The sequence below is a fragment of the Dama dama genome, chromosome 9 (genome assembly GCF_033118175.1).
Source record: "Dama dama isolate Ldn47 chromosome 9, ASM3311817v1, whole genome shotgun sequence".
NCBI classification, from domain to species: Eukaryota; Metazoa; Chordata; class Mammalia; order Artiodactyla; family Cervidae; genus Dama; species Dama dama.
The window spans coordinates 59289506-59309345 of NC_083689.1; the positions used below are offsets into that span (position 1 = coordinate 59289506).

The window sequence follows — 19840 nt, forward strand, 5'->3', positions numbered from 1 at the left end:
TGAAAACCTGGTTCATCTCCTCTGCTCACTGGCACCCTTTGGCCATCTCATCCAATGTCTGCAGCACACATAGAGAAAATGGATGAGCCACTCCTGGAGGCGAAGATGCCCCTGTCAATTGCAGAAATTATAATTAACCACTTTGAAATATGCATGCCTTTCTATTGCTTGATTCTTCTCAACAACCTAAAGGCAGGCTGTTATTACTTTCCCATTTGACAGATGAAGAAATAGAGCCTCCAAGAAGTTAGGTCATGTAGAAAGGAACAAAATCAGGACCTGAAATCAAACTTCTCTAATACCATGTAAAACCTTTCTCCCATGAGTGCAGGTACCTGAGAAAGTCGTTTTTCATCGTATTTATAGAGCTATGGAAATGCAGAAAAGACCCTCGCAAAGACAGCTGTCTCTTCACCAAGCAGAGAGAAGGCCTCAGAGTCACGAAATGAAGAGCAGCATCTCATGTTTTCCTAGGAGAGGTTCAAGAGCCTGGTCGACCGGACCTGGCTGCCTGGCTGTCTCCAAAGGTTTATACGTTGACAATGAGCACCATTATAGCTTCCTTCATCGCCTAACTCTCGAGTTCAAACACTGAGGGTGAAAACACTTCTACCGGAGATGTGAAGGACAGAACAGGAAAGACCCCTACACTCCAGTCCAGCGGTCAATAAACATCTTCTGTAGAGTGCCAGAGAGTAAATAAATATGTTAGGTTTTGTGGGCCATACAGTCTCTGTTACAAATCTACTGTTGTGATAAGGAAAGAGGCACAGGTAACACATAAAAAAATGGGCATAGCTGGGTGCCAATAAAACTTTATTTACAACAACAGGCAACACAAGGATAATTTGTCAAGCCCTGCTCTAGTCAATACTGAACCATATTTTAAGCACAGTTCTGACTCCATAATCCAATCACTTTACAGTCACATCTCATATACATGCTATTAGTTACACCTATTTTGTCATAAAATGATATGTGAATATATTAAAGGACATAGCCATGTAACCTCAGTTAAGTTACTTAACCTCTCTATACCCTGGTTTCTTCATTCATTAAAAAGGAATTATATCATTCTGAGGATTAAGTTAATAAAAATAAAAGTACCTGGTACACATTAAGTATTGAAAAATGTTAACTGTCACAGCTGTCATCAATTCTTAACGGAGAAGACAAGAATGAAAGGCAAGCCTTCTACTTCTGAAAAGGCTGGGTGCTCTTTCTGATCAGCCACCTCGAATACAGAGCTATACGTTTTAATAATCTGTTTAAAATATCACAGGCCACACACACACACAGAGACACATATCTTTACAAAACTCAGTAACACTTACCTTTTCTTTCCTCCACAGTTTTTACGGAAATGACATTTTTATCCATGGGGTTTGGATACTAAATAAAAACACACAAAGAAAAATTACCATTCATTTTTTGCCAAAATGAATTACTTTATAGCAACCACTTATTTGCACGAACAGTAAATCTTTTACAAGCAATCTCTAGGGGCTTCCCAGGTGGCGCTAGTGGTAGAGAACCTGCTTGCCAATGCAGGAGACCCAGGAGATGCAGGTTCGATCCCTGGGTTGGGAAGATCACCTGGAGAAGTAAATGGATACCCATTCCAGTATTCTTGTCTGAAGAATCCCATGGACAGAAGAGCCAGGTGGGCTACAGTCCATGGGGCTGCAGAGTCTGATGCAATTGAAGTGACTTCACATAACACACACAAGCAATCTCTAAGGCCAGTTTGCAATCAAATGTCTTAATTTTACTAATTCAGAATAGATCAGCGAGACGCTGTTATCAATTGTACCTGTATGAAATCTAGAGAAACCATCTTTGGAATCATCCTAGCTCTGGGTGGAGAAGGGAAGGTTAGGTTAAGCTTAATAACAATACTGGGCTTCCCTAGTAGCACAGACGGTAAAGAGTCTGCCCGCAATGCGGGAGACCAGGGTTCCATCCCTGGGTCAGGAAGATCCCCTGGAGAAGGGAATGGCAACCACTCCAGTACTCTTGCCTAGAGAATTCTGCGGACAGACCATGGGGTCGCAAAGAGTCGGACACGCCCGAGCACTAAACAGCAACAATAATGCTACTATTAATATTGAACCAGCCTTACATAACTCAGGAGTATTCTTTGTACGAGGCACTGTGCTAAACGCTTTACTTGCATGATCTTTTTTAAAATCAGCCTCTCTGTTGTGACTGGGTCATGGGATATCATTGTCTTTCGAAACTAAATGGAAACTAAAGAAAATCAGAAAACTTAAGGTCACCCAGCTGGTTAATAGTAGAGCCACAAAGTTAAACCCGGCCTAAAACCAGTGCATTCCTTCACTGTTGTCCTTTACGACTGCCTGGTGGGCTGGGTGGGCATCACAGGAGTGTAATCACAGGAGTCTGTGCCAGGTCCTCAATGAGTGTGTCTATGTGCACGGCTGAGTCACTGAGCTGTCCAACAGAAACTGGCACAGCATCGTAAATCAACTGCGTTTCAATAAAGAAAAACATGCAAAATAAATACTTTATGGATTAAATTCCCCTGAAACACAATTTGGACGTTAAAAGAGCTGATAATAGCTACCAGTTTTGTCCTAGGCAGCTAAATACATTATTTCAGTTTAATTTTCAAAACTATTCCTTGAGTTACATGCTGGGGTGTTTTTTTTTTTTTTTTTTTTTTTTTTTCCCTTCCACCTGTGAGAAATAAGGCTTGGATAAACTAGGTAATTTGCTTAAAATCACTTAGTTAATGAGCATCAAGACTGTAGTTTAGCCACAGATACTTTCCTTTGCCTTCAAGGCCTGCCCACCTAACCTATTTTCAAACATCTCAGTCACTCAGATCCCACCCTTTCCATGTCTCGGATGCAAAAAAAAGAGACTCGGAGGGTAGAAGTCCTCAAAGCTATAGGACAAGCAGGCTGCTCACCAGGCCTGCTGGCCGCCCCCCAGGTTCTGTTCCCAGAGGCATACTGCTTCCTTGTGAGATCTAATCCGAAAGGAAAATCACAGGGAAGTCTTATCCAAAGCAGCATAAGGTGCTGAGGGGGAGACCAGAGCAGTGGACAGGTGGGGGCGTGGGCAGGAGACGGAGCCCTCCACTTGGTAAGCTTGAGCTGTAGGCTTTCTGAACCCAGGAAATGGTGAAGGAAATTCAGTGAGCAGGGTTCTCCCCACACACAGCACCTGTGTGCCCGCGAGCACCCATGTGTGTATGTATGTGTGATTAAGAGGTTGACTCACTGATTTTCAGGGAAAAAGGTCCATCACTTTCACACATTCTTAAAGATATCTGTGGCCCCAAAAAAACGAGGGATTAGAATACAGACTCTGAAAGAGCAGGGCTTCTCTATCCCCACCACCTAGCAGTGCCTGGCATGTAGTAGGCACTCAATGAATATCTGCTGAATGAACGAACCATCTAGAAGATAAACCTCAGTGACCTCCAGCATGGATGTGGAAACTAAACCTTACCCCCTTCAGGGACCAAGGGCACCGATTTATGAAGAGGGCAGTGGGCTCCATTCTCAGCAATCTCAACGCCAAACCAGACCTCAGGCTGTAAGCTCTGCCAGTCACACTTCCACCCGGACAACTGCAATCTTGAGAACTAATCAACAATACTTTTTTTTTTCCTTTGGCCACACCGCAAGACTTTCAGTATCTTAGTTCTCTGACCAAGGATCGAACCCAACCCTGGCACTGAAAGCATCAAGTTCTAACTACTGGACAACCAAGGAATTCCCCAACATGGCTTTTGAAATATTTATTCATTCATTCATTCATTCATTCATGTTTGCCACAGGGGGGAAAATGCTCAAAATTACGATGCCTGTTTTCTTGAAGTTTAACTTTCAGTGTTTTTTGAAGATAATGTTCATCACAGGGGATCAGGTTTAACTATTGTGTTTCTCAGCATGGGGGCCTCACACAACACCCTTGAAATTAGCAAGGTATCTGAGACTCACACAGATGCCCATAATTTTTTTTTTTTTTAATTTTTTTATTAGTTGGAGGCTAATTACTTCACAACATTTCAGTGGGTTTTGTCATACATTGATATGAATCAGCCATGGATTTACACGTCTTCCCCATCCCAATCCCCGCTCCCACCTCCCTCTCCACCCGATTCCTCTCGAAACATCCCACCCTCGCCTTCTCCCACAGAGTTCAAAAGTCTGTTCTGTATTTCTGTGTCTCTTTTTCTGTTTTGCATATAGGGTTATCGTTACCATCTTTCTAAATTCCATATATATGTGTTAGTATGCTGTAATGTTCTTTATCTTTCTGGCTTACTTCACTCTGTATAAGGGGCTCCAGCTTCATCCATCTCATTAGGACTGGTTCAAATGAATTCTTTTTAATGGCTGAGTAATATTCCATGGTGTATATGTACCACAGCTTTCTTATCCATTCATCTGCTGATGGGCATCTAGGTTGCTTCCATGTCCTGGCTATTATAAACAGTGCTGCGATGAACATTGGGGTGCACGTGTCTCTTTCAGATCTGGTTTCCTCAGTGTGTATGCCCAGAAGTGGGATTGCTGGGTCATATGGCAGTTCTATTTCCAGTTTTTTAAGAAATCTCCACACTGTTTTCCATAGTGGCTGTACTAGTTTGCATTCCCACCAACAGTGTAAGAGGGTTCCCTTTTCTCCACACCCTCTCCAGCATTTATTGCTTGTAGACTTTTGGATAGCAGCCATCCTGACTGGCGTGTAATGGTACCTCATTGTGGTTTTGATTTGCATTTCTCTAATAATGAGTGATGTGGAGCATCTTTTCATGTGTTTGTTAGCCATCTGTATGTCTTCTTTGGAGAAATGTCTGTTTAGTTCTTTGGCCCATTTTTTGATTGGGTCATTTATTTTTCTGTAATTGAGCTTCAGGAGTTGCTTGTATATTTTTGAGATTAATCCTTTGTCTGTTTCTTCATTTGCTATTATTTTCTCCCAATCTGAGGGCTGTCTTTTCACCTTACTTATAGTTTCCTTTGTAGTGCAAAAGCTTTTAAGTTTCATTAGGTCCCATTTGTTTATTTTTGCTTTTATTTCCAATATTCTGGGAGGTGGGTCATAGAGGATCTTGCTGTGATTTATGTTGGAGAGTGTTTTGCCTATGTTCTCCTCTAGGAGTTTTATAGTTTCTGGTCTTACATTTAGATCTTTAATCCATTTTGAGTTTATTTTTGTGTATGGTGTTAGAAAGTGTTCTAGTTTCATTCTTTTACAAGTGGTTGACCAGTTTTCCCAGCACCACTTGTTAAAGAGGTTGTCTTTTTTCCATTGTATATCCTTGCCTCTTTTGTCGAAGATAAGGTGTCCATAGGTTCGTGGATTTATCTCTGGGCTTTCTATTCTGTTCCATTGATCTATATTTCTGTCTTTGTGCCAGTACCATACTGTCTTGATGACTGTGGCTTTGTAGTAGAGTCTGAAGTCAGGCAGGTTGATTCCTCCAGTTCCATTCTTCTTTCTCAAGATTACTTTGGCTATTCGAGGTTTTTTGTATTTCCATACAAATTGTGAAATTCTTTGGTCTAGTTCTGTGAAAAATACCATTGGTAGCTTGATAGGGATTGCATTGAATCTATAGACTGCTTTGGGTAGAATAGCCATTTTGACAATATTGATTCTTCCAATCCATGAACACGGTATGTTTCTCCATCTGTTTGTGTCCTCTTTGATTTCTTTCATCAGTGTTTTATAGTTTTCTATGTATAGGTCTTTTGTTTCTTTAGGTAGATATACTCCTAAGTATTTTATTCTTTTTGTTGCAATGGTGAATGGTATTGTTTCCTTAATTTCTCTTTCTGTTTTTTCATTGTTAGTATATAGGAATGCAAGGGATTTCTGTGTGTTAATTTTATATCCTGCAACTTTACTATATTCATTGATTAGCTCTAGTAATTTTCTAGTAGAGTCTTTAGGGTTTTCTGTGTAGAGGATCATGTCATCTGCAAACAGTGAGAGTTTCACTTCTTCTTTTCCTATCTGGATTCCTTTTACTTCTTTTTCTGCTCTGATTGCTGTGGCCAAAACTTCCAACACTATGTTGAATAGTAGTGGTGAGAGTGGATGCCCATAATTTTTAAGTGTGTGTGTATGTATACATCAGAACTTTTATATTAAGGTAAAATCAGAGTATGAGAATATTGCCCTACTCTAATTCTAGTTTACACTTTGTCTTATATTCATCAATATATCCTGACTGATGAATATTAGAAATACACTGTAAAGAGCAGGAAGATGGCTGAACTAAATTACAAAGGAAGCTGTAAATGTAGTCACCAGAGAAGGCTAATGATAAAAATTTCCCAAGTTCTGATTACTGCACAAAATTAGCAGTGAAATTCCTAAAGATTACAAACTCAAAGAAGAGCCGATTCTTTGAGACCCTGATGCTGGCAAAGATTGAAGGCAAAAGCAGAAGGGGCAGTAGACGATGAAATGGTTAGACAGCACCACTGACTCAACAGACATGAGTCTGAGCAAATTCCAGGAGATAGTGGAAGACAGCGAAGCCTGTTGTGCTGTAGTCCGGGGGGTCACAGAGAGTCAGACATGACTGAGCGACTGAACAACAAACTCAAATGGTTTATTTATGCTTATCTATAACTTTAATATTTGCTTATTAAGGTAAAGGGTATCAATTTAAATAATAGCAAAAATATTCTTCATTTAACAATTTCCTTGACTATGCAGGCACTGTTCCATGCACTAAGGATAAAGGAATAAAACAAGACTGTAGAGTCTTAGAAAATTTACATGTTAGAAAAATAAAATATAATATAATAATGAGAAAATAAATCAGACTAAGGGATGATAGGATGGGAAATTGTGAAGAGGGGCCATTGTAAAATACTTATGCTTAGTCGCTTCAGTCACGTCCAACTCTATACGACCCCATGGACTGTAGCCCACCAGGCTCCTCTGTCCATAGGGATTCTCCAGGTGAGAATACTGGAGTAGGTAGCCATGCCCTCCTCCAGGTAAAATACTTAAGGGTCACTAACAAGACAATTCTTATAACTTACTAAGTAAAATGGAAGTTGTCTCAGTCAAACACAAGAAATCCTAGACTATTCACTTCAGTAAACTCATTTGCAAGACTCAAGTCATTTTCCTGTGCAACTACTTTTGCAGTTGAATAGATGTGAAGCCTCAAGTTTCCTTCCATAGAAGAATGGGAAAAGAAATCAGAGGTCTATTCACAAAAGCTAAATACTGAGACATAAAAGGCATATATTTTAAGTTTCTTTAAAGATTTATTGTGCTGAGGCTCCCCCTACCTGGCATCACTTGAAATGATCTGACACCATCTTGTGGTGACTTGAACATTCATGATTTAACTCACAAACATTTATCTGAAGTCAGACGACAAGGGACCCAGAGAGGGAAGCCTGCTCAGAGAAGGTCACCACCAGGAATGCCAATTTGGGAAGACAGGAAGCAGGTGAGCAGGTTTCTCTGGACACCTTTACAAACACAGTGTGACAGTGGAAAGGATCAAGCCAGATCATGATCAAGCACATCAAAGACTTACTGAGCATCTACTGTCTGTGCAGAGTGCTATAGCAGAGGTCACCATATGTATTATATCTCATTTCATCCTCAAAACAAGTAAATCTATTAAAATGCATTAAGATAAGCAGTCTCATGTTGAAAGCATAATGGCATATGGGACTTCTCTGAAAGTTCAAAGGTGAAGACTTCGCTCTCCAAGGCAGGGGGTGCTGGTTCGATCCCTGGTCAGGGAACTAAGATCCCACATGACTCACGGCCAAAAAATAGAAGCAGTATTTTAACAAATTCAATAAAGACTTGAAAAAAAGTGGTTCACATTATAAAAAAAAAATCTTTAAAATAAAACAGAAACAAACAAAAAACCATAATGGCATAAAGCCTGAACATGTGCAGGGCAACCCTGGGATCCTCTGGTCTCTACTTCACACTAATGACTCTCATGGAAGCAAAGTGATCTGATGACCCAGATATCAGCCAAGAACCCTACCGTCCTTGGACCTGGTACATCCAGTGGACCACAGACTGCAGTGGCTAAGAACTACCACACAGAGATTTGCACATTGGCCAAACTTTCTGGGTGACACAAGGGATTTTTCAAGGTATATTTGAGTTCATTTTGAATTTACTTACAATTCTTACTTTCTTCACAGAATAGATAAACTAGTCCCTTACCCTTTTCTTGAGATATAAATGTGTTGCAAATATCACTGCTTATATTATATGTATGTAAGTCTAACAAGGGTAAAATATAGACTTCTCCTACATTGTCATATACCTTGCTTTCATTTGTTTTTTACATATTAAAAGGCAAGAAGCCAGAAACTGCCAAATAAGAGGTTAAAAAACAGAAAAAACATTAAAACGAACACTTAGCTATGAAGAGTGAGAGGCCAAGAAAGAGTAACTACAGGAACAAGAGTCAATATACTTCTGGGAGTAGATTCATGAAGATAGGGTATATTTACCTTTTTTATTTACATGAGGGATAAATATAATAAGCTTTCATAAAGCTTACTCTTAAGAGAGTGGAGCTATTACAATATCAACTTTCGGGACTTCCCTAGTGGTCCAAATTAAGAATCTGCCTTCCAATGCAGGGAACATGAGTTTGACCCCTCGCCGGGGGACTAAGATCCCACATGGCACCAGGCAAGTAAGCCAGCAGGCCACAGCTAGAGAAAGCCTACACGCTGCAACAAAGACTCAGTGCAGCCAAAACAATTTTCTTAATAAATATTTAAATAAAATGCCAACTTCCCAAAAAAGTCAGAAGTCAGTGCCTGCCTTTTATAAAACTCCCACCAAAAAAAGTCAATGACCTCCAAAGGAGCCATTGTTTACCAACTTGCAAACAGCATTATCCAAGAGAGCACAAGTGTAAGGAAGAAGTTAGCTGATATCTGTATTAGTCCTGCAAAGAAGGCCATAGGGACCGAAAATCAGTCTGGGATGTTAACATATTAGTTTTATAAGCATTAAGGGAATCTTTGCTACCCAGGCTGCTGCCAAATGCATGCATACAGAGGGCTAGAGCTGCTGAAAGAGATTTGGCGTTTAGTTACACAAAGAAACCACCGCGGGCTGTGCCAAACTCCCTTTACGAGCTACATGCAACAGTCTATCTTAGAAGAAAAGCACAGTTGATTGTAAAATAAAATATTATAAAATACCAAGATCAAGTGATTAATCAAAATGTCAATATCAGAGACTAAACATAGTGAAGTCAACAGACATTTCAAATGGTTGTTCCCTGGCCTTTTCAGTAGGAGGATGAAGCAGAAAGAACCAAGGACAAGAAGCCAGGACCTGTAGACCATGATGCTGTCACCTGTGAACCCCGGGCGATGGACCACCAGGTGACCCTCAAAGGCGCTCCTGGAAGGACAAGTTCTGATTCTGAACAACAGCCAGCCACCCTCATTCATGCCAAAATGTCCCAATGACTGGCAACGACATAATGAAATTCTTTAAAAAGAATGGTTTATACAATTGAACAAAGGAAAATCCTCTTCCCTAAACATTAAAGGCATACAGGAACCCAGCGCATTTAGAGATACAATGTCTACAAAATAACTGATAGGTACTGTTTCAAAGCAACCATGATTCAGAAAGCACTAAGGAACTGAGGAGGAGACAAAGACATAACTAAATGCAATGCGGGATACTGGATCCCACAGCATAGGATTGAATCCTATACTGAAAAAAAATAGCATATTAGTAAACAACTGCCAAAACTTGAATAAACTCTGTTATAAGAGTTAATTAACATGGTATCAGTGGTAATTCCCTCATTTTATAAACTATACAGTAGTTTGGAGAAGTTAAGGATACTGGAATTTTCTGGTTCTGCAATATTTTGTAAGTTGATGGAAGCTTAAGAAATAAACAAAATTAAAATAAAGACAGCCTGGAAAACAGAAAGGATTTTAGAATCCAAGAGACCTCAGTTGAAGCCCACCTATGGGAAGCTCAGAAACATTATTTTATCTCAGTCTGCCTGTTTCTTCCTCTGTGAAATTAGAAAAAGGAACAAAACAAAAACAAAAAGTCCCTACCTCAAAGAGTTGTTACAGGAATTCAAGGAAATAATTTTATGTAAAATGTAACACTGGGCACCTTATTGGTTTGCTACTAAAAAAAGAATCACTATTTTTGATAACTTAGTTTCAAGACTTCAGTCTTTATCTTGTAATTTACTGTGGTGTGATATTAAGTATACTATTAGTATCCATTTGCAATCCAGATATATTTAAATGATTCCTCAAAAATTAATAGATGTTTCCTATATTCCTAGATTAGTAAAGCCTTACAAGCTCATGCTTTAACCAGTTCATAATTTGTATGAGTACTCCCAGACACTTTCCTGCCCACAAGCATGAAGGAAAGCACCGCACTGGAGCACAGAGAGTACTCTGTACTCTAAAAGCTCTTGTAGATTTATAATTAAAACATCAATCTTGCCCTACAGGGTATGTCTGTGATATGTCCTTAAGAAGGCACTTATCACAAAAAATACAAAATAACTTATCTCCCTTTATCCCCCATAAGAGTGAGCTCCTTGAGGCCAGGGCTATGTTTTACTTAGCTTTTCATCTCCCAGAGGCCAAACGATACACAGAGCTATTGGGAATTTCTATTAGAAAACATATAAAGAATGTTTAACTATTAGTTCTTTGACAGTTAAAAATCTCCTATCTTTCAGGCACTGATTAAGCCATAATCTCTACTAGGTGACTTACTAAGTATGCTTTGGTACTATTTAAATGCCAATTAAAAAATTAATCATAATTCAAAGGCGCACCTTTATTCATGCTCACTACTGACTTTCCTGGTGGCTCACTCGGTAAAGAGTCTGCCTGCAATGTGGGAGACCCAAGCTCAATCCTTGGGTCAGGAAAATCTCCTGGAGAAGGAAATGGCAACCCACTCCAGTATTCTTGCCTGGAGAATTTCATGGACAGAGGAGCCTGGTGGGCTCCAGTCCATGGGGTCACAAAGAGTCGGACACGACTGAGTGACTAAACATTCACTTTCTCCCCTTTATTAGTCCACATTAGTAAATCTCTCTGCAGGAATACCGTGTGGCACCTACCGTGTGGCTACATTAAACTATGAATATTGTATGCACTGTGTTCACTATCCAACTTACTTCCTCCCAATGACTCCAGAAGATATTATTAATATTATTATTTTGCAGATGAGGAAACTGAGGCATAGAAAAGTGAACTGACTTGCCCAAACTCACAGCTAGAAGCTTCCGGACCCCTAGCTGATGTCAGAGCCCATGCTCTTCCTTTCTGCAACTTCTCCTTCCTGTTGTGCCTAATTTTCTAATAGAATTGAGGAGAGGAAGTTAAAAGTGAAGAAGGACTATCACAGTGTGAACAAAAAGATAAATAACCACATGTTAACCCAGGCCTATCATTTGTCAGATCACTTATTTTGGAAATACAGGTCCACCTCAAATATTTCAGGAACTCTGCACAGAGAGATGCTCCACACATTTAAGTGCCAGATTTGCAAGGGAGAAAAGACAGGATCAGAAATGGAAACATTATTAATTACCCAATCAACTTTCTACTCTAAATGGAAATAGCCATTCATAAATCTCCTTTATGAGTTTAAGGGAAAACATTCAAACCATTTTGTTCAGAACATCAGGCTCCTGGCTAGAATAAATAAAACCTGAAGCCACTGTGTTGAAGCAAAGAAATTATTTTACTCTGTCCATTTTGTTACAGTGCCCAAAGTAAGGACATGCTACTGAATCCCAAACCAACTTCAGCCTGAAATTGCATAAGGCTAAATCCCAGAAGAGAATATTTCACTCATTCATTCAATAAGGATTTGCTGACTATCTACTATGTCAAATATCTCTTTGGATATTTGAGATACATCAGGAACAGATGATAAAACCTTCATCCATGAAGCTTACACTCTATTCACAATGGCTCTTTTTTACCTATAGCATAACAAGAAAATCAACCTGAAGGGCTTCCTTGGCGGTTCAGTGGTTAAGACTCCACACTTCCGATTCAGGGGGGCGAAGGTTCCATCCCTTAATAGTTCCAGGAACTATTAAGATCCCATATGCCACATGGCATGGCCAAACAATTAAACAAAAAAGAAAGACAGGCAATGAACCTGAACAACTCGATGGTGAGAAAAACCGTAACTTCTCTGGTTTCATTTGTGAATAAACAAGAAAACTCCAGGCACAATCAATGCTCTCTGAGTCCTTCTTTATGACTTTCAATTCCAAGTAGACAAAATTTAGGATATCGTTTAGAAAGAAACTTTTAAAAAAATATAGGAATCCAGTTCACCATGCAAGGCAAGCCCATGAAAGAGCCCACATGAGCTTTCAAAGATGGGGAAGCCTAGCAGCTGCCATATCCACCTATGCAATAGTATGCTCTGTTTCTGGGTGGTTTTAAGTAAAAGAAAGGAAGCAGCTGTAAATGATGAGAAGTACAAAGCTGAGAGTCATACAAAGAAATAAACCAAAACACACTGTCAAGAGCACTGACACTGTAGTTCACAGAAAGTACAGTTTAGCATCTGATGAATAAACCATTTTGGTTTTCACAGCATTCCTCCATGAAGAGTTCATTGAGAAACATTACACTCCACGAACAAAGAGTATTGAGGTGTTTGTTTTCAAGGTGCCACTTAACTTTGAAAGCATGTAGCTAATACATTGCCTGTGGTATCCAACAGGCAGGTGTAAGAAGAGCAAACATTCCTAAGGTTTTAAAAATAGTAGGATATTATAACTTGGAAGGCAAGCCCTAACATACCAAAAGCCAGAGATCAGTCAACTCCATTTAAAATAGAATTTCCTCACTGCTGTAGTGCCTTCAAACATACCATTGTGCAAAATCAGATTAAATGCTTCCCAGAGATCCTCAGATGATTGTCCTTTCTGCAAAGCACTTTCCTTTGAATAAAAAAATACATAAAGACTAAAAGAGAAAGAAAAGTATATTATGCCAAAAGGATCACTCTTACTATCTTATGCTTAAAAAAAAAATTCTAGTCAACTGTTAGATGTTTGATTCTCACAAAAATACTGGGAGATTGGTGGGGTACATAGCATACCATTTCACATAAAAGAAATTAAGACAGTAGGGTTGACTCACACAGTTGCGCATGTTGCTCACTGCACAAGGGTTTCCAGCCAAGCCGGCCAGTGAGCACAGGACTGTACCCACACAGAAGGAGGAGAACTTTTTTCTAACTTGCATTAACAGCCCCACATACTTCCCACTAGTCCCATTTACTGTGAGCTTATGGGGTAAGCCACCTCAACGATGCCTCTTTCTAATTTGCACAAGGGCACAGTATAGAACGGTGGAAACTCTTTCCCAAGACCACCCCAAAACTGCTTGTATTGAAGGAAGCACAATGACTGGAATCTAGGTCTACTGACTTCCAGCTCATGACTTTAAATGAAGGTGAAAACTCTCACAGGAAACGAATTTACTGACTTCCTAGAGATAGTCACTTAGCCCCATCCAGGGATCACTGGAAGGACTGATTTGTGACGAGAAGAATGTAGTGTCCACACTAGATGTGCAGTGTCCACTACACCAGACGTGCACTGACCCATCTCTAGACCTTTTCTACAGGTGTTCTCCTCCTCTTTCCCTGGCCTTACCTTTCAAATATCCTCCTCAGTCTTTATTTACCATATGCCAGGCACTTTGCTAAGTATTTTATAAGAATTCTTTCCAGGACTTGCCTGGTGGTCCAGTGGTTAAGACTCTGAGCTGTGGTACAAAACAAGACAAGCCACCAAAATGAGAAGCCCATCAATACACCTGGAGAAAGTCTGGGCCCAGCAATGAAAGCCCAGCACAACCAAAAACAAACTAAGTAATTAATTAACTTTAAAAAAGAATCCTTCCAGAGCTTAACTGAACCCAGCTAGATAAGCGACCACAGCTATAATACAAGGCACCTAGAAACCACCCACCTGAGCCCAGTCAATCCACAGAAACATAGAAAAGTGAGAATTAAAAGCTTACCATTGGTTTGGGCCACTAAATCATTTTAGCGTGATTGGTTACACAGCAAGAGATAATTGCAAGAAGCAACAGTTAAAACAACTGACTGGTTCAAAATTGGGAAAGAAGTACCACAAGGCTGTATATTGTCACCGGGCTTGTTTAACTTCCATGCAGAGTACATCATGCAAAATGCCAGGCTGGATGAAGCACAAGCTGGAACCAAGATTGCCAGGAGAAATATCAACAACCTCAGATATGCAGATGATACCATTCTAATGGCAGAAAGTAATGAGAAACTAAAGAGCCTCTTGAAAGTAAAAGAGGAGTAAAAAAGCTGGTTTAAAACTCAACATTCAAAAAACTAAGATCATGGCATCCAGTCCCATCAGTTCAAGGCAAACAGACAGGGAAAAAATGCAAACAGTGACAGATTTTATTTTCTTCGGCTCCCAAATCACTGTGAACGATGACTGCAGCCATGAAATTAAAAGATGCTTGCTCCTTAGAAGAAAAGCTATGACAAACCTAGACAGAATATTAAAAAGCAGAGACATCACTTTGCCAATAAAAGTGCATATTGTCAAAGCTATGTTTTTTCCAGTGTCATGTACAGATGTGAGAGTTGGACCATAAAAAAGGCAGACCACCAAAGAATTGATGCTTTCAAACTGTGGTGCTGGAGAAGACTCTTCAGAGTCCCCTGGACTGCAAGGAGGTCAAACCAGTCAATCTAAAGGAAATCAACCCTGAATATTCACTGATGCTGAAGCTGACACCTCATTAGAAGGGCTGACTCATTAGAAGAGACCCTGACACTGGGAAAGATTGAGGGCAGCAGGAGAAGGGGATGACAGAGGATGAGATGGTTGGATGATATCACTGACTCGATGGACATGAGTTTGAGCAAACTCTGGGAGATGGTGAAGGACATGGAAGCCTGGCATGCTGCAGTCCATGGGGTCATAAAGAGTAGGACTAGGACATATTTGAGTGAACAACATCAACAAAGAGATAACTGAAACAATATATTTTCTCCCCCTCTTATCTTCAAAGCTATACCCTTAAACCAGGCATAAGGGGTCCAGAGAGATGAATAAACCCTGAGTGAAGACTGTGGGCAAAAAGAAACGGAGACTGGATACAGAGCACTGCAAAGCTGAGTCTGCAACGCTGTATTCCCTCAGTGATTATCTGGGTGCCTCCTATGTGCGAGGTAGCACAGCCTAGTGATTAGGGGTATGGGCTTGGATTCAGATGTGTTGAAATCCTGGCTCTCCCACTTGCTAGCTATAAGAACTTGGAAAAGTTCCTTAAACTTCTCTGAACCTCAGCTTCTCCAAACAATGGAATGGAAGTCAACCATAACTACTTCCAGAAGCTGCTGGGAGGAAAAGACAAGGTAATGTAGGAAAGCACTTTCTCTCCCTACCCCTAGGAAACTAGGAAACCCCTCTCATGCTTTGGCCATAACGTCACAAACACCACTTTCTCGAGGAAGCCTTCCCTAATGGCACTCTCCAAACTTCCCAACTCCTGTGTACTTTTCCAGTGCAAACACACATCATCAGCTGGAGTTATGTGTTCGCTTATTAATCATTTATTCATGTTAGTCACACCCACTAGAGACCATCAGCTCCCTGAGAAGAGAGTCTGTCTATGGTGCCCTATACCCAGAACAGAGCCTGCCACCCAGAAGAAAAGTGTCTTTAAACATCTGCTGAATGCAAGAAAAGCATTTAGCCCAGAAGCCTGACTCATGTGAAGTATTCTCTAAATGAGTCTGGCCCTGAGCTATGTGCTTCTGTGGTAAGCTTCCTTCCACTAATAAGCTTCCTACCCAGAGGAAGTTTATTAGAGTCTAATGAGGGAAAAGACACATGCAGAACTATCCAACACTGTCAAAGATGGTCACTGAGGCCCAAAGTGTCCCTCAATGCCAAGGGACATTGCATGAGAGGAGTTTTCTAGTTTCCCTAGGGGTAGGGGGAGAAAGTGCTTTCCTACATTACCTTGTCTTTTCCTTCCAGCAGCTTCTGGAAGTAGTTATGGTTGACTTCCATTCCACTGTCTGGAGAAGCTGAGGTTCAGAGAAGTTTAAGGAACTTTTCCAAGTTCTTATAGCTAGCAAGTGGGAGAGCCAGGATTTCAACACATCTGAATCCAAGCCCATACCCCTAATCACTAGGCTGTGCTACCTTGCACATAGTAGGCACTCAGATAATCATTGAGGGAATACTAACAAGGCAGAGATTACCTGGTGATGGGAACACCCCAGAAAGGCTTTCCAAAGGAGCAGTGGCATTAGAGAACTCACATTTGTTAGAGCCAGTCCTAACAAAAAATGGGGTGGTGGCTTTTTCTCTTTATGGCCCAGATGCCTAGTCTAAGGCAAAGTCTACATCAGATCAATAAATAATTTATTTGTTCACTCATTCATCACTCATTAGATGTATATTGAGTACCTAGGAAGTGCCAGGTACTATTCTAGATATGAGATCAATTAACAATGTCAAAAAGCTGGCATTCCACCCCCAAAAGGCCTCCACAGCAACCCCATCATAACCAGGGTCCCACTCACTCCTCTGTGACCTGGGCCCCCAACAGTATCACCTCCTCTAATGGAGGTCAGGTCTTATCTCTTTTTTTAAAAAATATACATCTCCAGGAACTTCCCTAGTGGTTCAGTGGCTAAGACTCCAGGCTCCCAATGCAGGGGCCCTGGGTTCAATCCCTGGTCAGGGAACTAGACCTCACATGCCACAACTAAAAAGAATAGGATCCCGCAGGCCACAACTATGACTGGATGCAGTCAAATATTTTTTTTTTAAATAAATTTAAAAAGCCATCTCCAGGCTTCCAGAGAGTATTGCCAATGGAGGCTGCCCAAGATAAAATACAATTCTTGCAAATCTCCTGAAGATGTAAGCTGAAAGGTCTTCTGATACCACACTCTCATCTGTGGACAAAGAATGTTACCTGCCATTTCGGTAAACACACAATGTTATGGCATAAATCTTTCAGCCTCTGAGGCCATCTCTGAGGGTGCACCCTGAGGGGATTCAGGACAGAGAAAAACAGGATAAAGGCCCTAGACAGTTAAGGAGCTTATCAAAGGAATTTCGATGAGTCCAGACTCTTGTATTATTCCATACACAGAAAAGCATTAATTCCATTAACTTGAGATGTCTGGTTTTCTTTCAATAGCAGTAATCTTTGGACAGTCAACTATTCTTTTCTTTGTTTAAACTCATATATTCTGGCTTCTCCCTAACCTCTTCCGACCAATCCCTCAGAGCTATCTGAGAGACTATATCCAGGCTTAAGTCCTCAGCAAGTCTGCCCAATAAAAATCTAATTCTCAACTCTTAGGCTGCTTTTTTTTTTTTAATAGAACACATCTTAGATGAAGAAACTGAAGCCTCCAGAGAGAAGATGACCCTTGACCAACATCATCAAGTGAACTAACCAAAAGCAGAACCAGACTAGAACCCAGGGGTCCCACATCCCAGGTCTGGATGCTTGATTTTTCAAAGAATTTCCTATTCTACCGTTACAAGCCACAGTTCCAAGAAAAGCCCTTGAGATAAAGAGAACCACTGACTACGGAGCCTAGATTGCACAGTTACAGTAGCGCGAATAACGTAACCTCTCAAAGAACTTAACAGACAAGCGTCAGTCACTGTGATAAGCACTCTGTGGGAAGTATTTCACTTGAATCCTCACAACTCCTAAGTTGGTACTACTATTTTTTCCCATTTTACAGATTACAAAACTAAGGCATGGAGGCGCCCAAAGTCCCACCCACAGCTGTTAACAAAAGAGAAAGGGGTGAAGTGGTAGAACGCCAGTGCAGAGTAAACTAGGATGGCGGCATGAACGGCCCCCACTAGCTTTGACTCAGTAAATGATGTATTTACTGGAGACATCGACAAGCTCTGTGCAACCTCAACGGGGCTCCAGAGCCGGGGCTCCCCGCGCCTCTCCCTCCAGCTACGGCAGTTGTGAACGTGATGCCAAGCACCGAGCGTTTCCCTCATCCTGGAGGGGGAGCCTTCGAGGAAATCCACCCCCGCTCTCGCCCGGCACATCCCAGAGGCAAAGCCCGCAGCTGGATGGGGACCTCCGCGCGGGCAGAGGGGAGCCGAGCGGAGGAGGGGAACTTCGGGCGCCGCTGCCGCGAGAGCAGACGGCCTGGCCGCGGGGGCAGCGCGGGAGAACGCGAGCCCCGGCCGAGCCCGAGCGGGCAGAGTACCTTTCGGAGGAAGCTGGCGACCACCTGCTCGAAGGGGTACTTGAACACCTCGTGCACGTCCACGGTGACCCCCATCCCGGCGCGCCGACCACGCCTCCGCCAGCACACTGCCGCCGGACCTCCGACTGAGCCGGGCCGCAGGCGTCCAAGCCCGGGAAGCCTAAGGGGCGTGGGGGTTTTTTCTCTTCCTTTTTCAAACTTTCGAAACTTTATTGTCCACTCGGAAAAACAGACAGTTGGCACGCCCCCTTTCCCTTTCCGGTCCCCTTCCGCCAGTCTGGGCTGCAGGCGAGGGAGGTGCCGAGCCCCCGGGCGGTGTCGGCAGGAGGTGTCAGGAGCGGCCCCGCCCCGCCCTGGCTCCGGCTCCGCCCCTCCCCGGTCTGATCACACCTCGCCCACGCCACGCCACGCCCCATGGCCTCGCCACGCCCCATAGCCTCGCCACGCCCCCACGGCCTCCCCACGCCCCCACGGCCTCGCCACGCCCCAACGGCCTCGCCTAGCCCCATCGCCTCGCCCCATGGCCTCGCCACGCCCCATAGCCTCGCCACGCCCCCACGGCCTCCCCACGCCCCCACGGCCTCGCCACGCCCCAACGGCCTCGCCTCGCCCCATGGCCTCGCCACGCGCACCTCTGCGGACCCGAGTTTCCACCTCCCAGCTGGGGAGTCTTGAACCTTGCAGCTGGGGCTTTTGTCATCACCTCGCCTGGAGCCTTACTTAAGCCGCTACTGGCAGCACTAAAAAGATGTAATAAATACATAAACTACCCTCCCTCCGAGTTTAGGGACTGTAATATAACCCTCCTCAGTGTTGCCCAGTTCAGTGTGACAAAGGCCACAACTGCATTCCTCACAAGACCTGGGCAGTTGCCTCTGAGGCTCTAGGTTGCATTTCAAGTACTTAAAAATTGGCTGTATCTGCGTGTGACTCCATAAAGAAATTCCTAAACACATGAAAGGTTAAACACCTTGGGACAAGGAAACAAGGGATACAAAAAGAATTTTGAATGGTCTTCACTCGACTGTACAGATTTTACAAAAACAAGCCAGTGAATCCATTAATCCAATACCTTATTTAACATATGAATTCCTGGTCACCTACTATGTGCTAAGCACAGTGCAGTAAGGAAAGTATAGTCCCTTCTGTCATGTGGGATGAGTTAACCAGATGATTTAACACCCAGTAAGTAAAATAGATCCTTGGATGGCATCACCCACTCAATGAACATGAGTGTGAGCAAACTCCAGGAGATAGTATGGACAGGAAAGCCTGGCATGCTGCATGGCATGCAGTTCATGGGGTCGCAGAGTCTGATATGATTCAGCGACTAAACAACAACAAACAAAATAGAAAAAGAAACAAAATAATAGGTCAAAGTTACAGGTGACATAATTTTAGCTAGGATGAATCACAGAGGTCTCTGAGGTGGTGACTTTTACATTTATAATTGTGTAATCTCACCCCTGACAAATAGAGTCACACTGATCTGGCAAAACCTTGAATAAATCCATCTCTCCACTTACTCACTGCCTTACCACTG

General features: G+C 42.1%; 1 protein-coding gene across 2 annotated transcripts in view; it reads right to left on the minus strand.

Annotated features, from left to right (window-relative positions):
- Positions 1-18541, minus strand: part of PRELID2 (PRELI domain containing 2) — an 85677-nt gene extending 67136 nt beyond the window's left edge. Inside the window, exons 1-2 of one of the 2 annotated variants that reach the window (XR_009694191.1) lie at positions 18298-18541; positions 1335-1392 (exon numbers count right to left, since the gene is read on the minus strand). Coding sequence is in view for 1 of the 2 variants with exons in the window: in XM_061151637.1 (XP_061007620.1) it covers positions 1335-1392; positions 18298-18372 (133 nt within the window). In the remaining variant the exon portion in view is untranslated. The remainder of the gene's footprint in view (positions 1-1334; positions 1393-18297) is intronic. The other variant, XM_061151637.1, reaches the window with a different exon arrangement.
- Positions 18542-19840: the final 1299 nt, after the last annotated feature.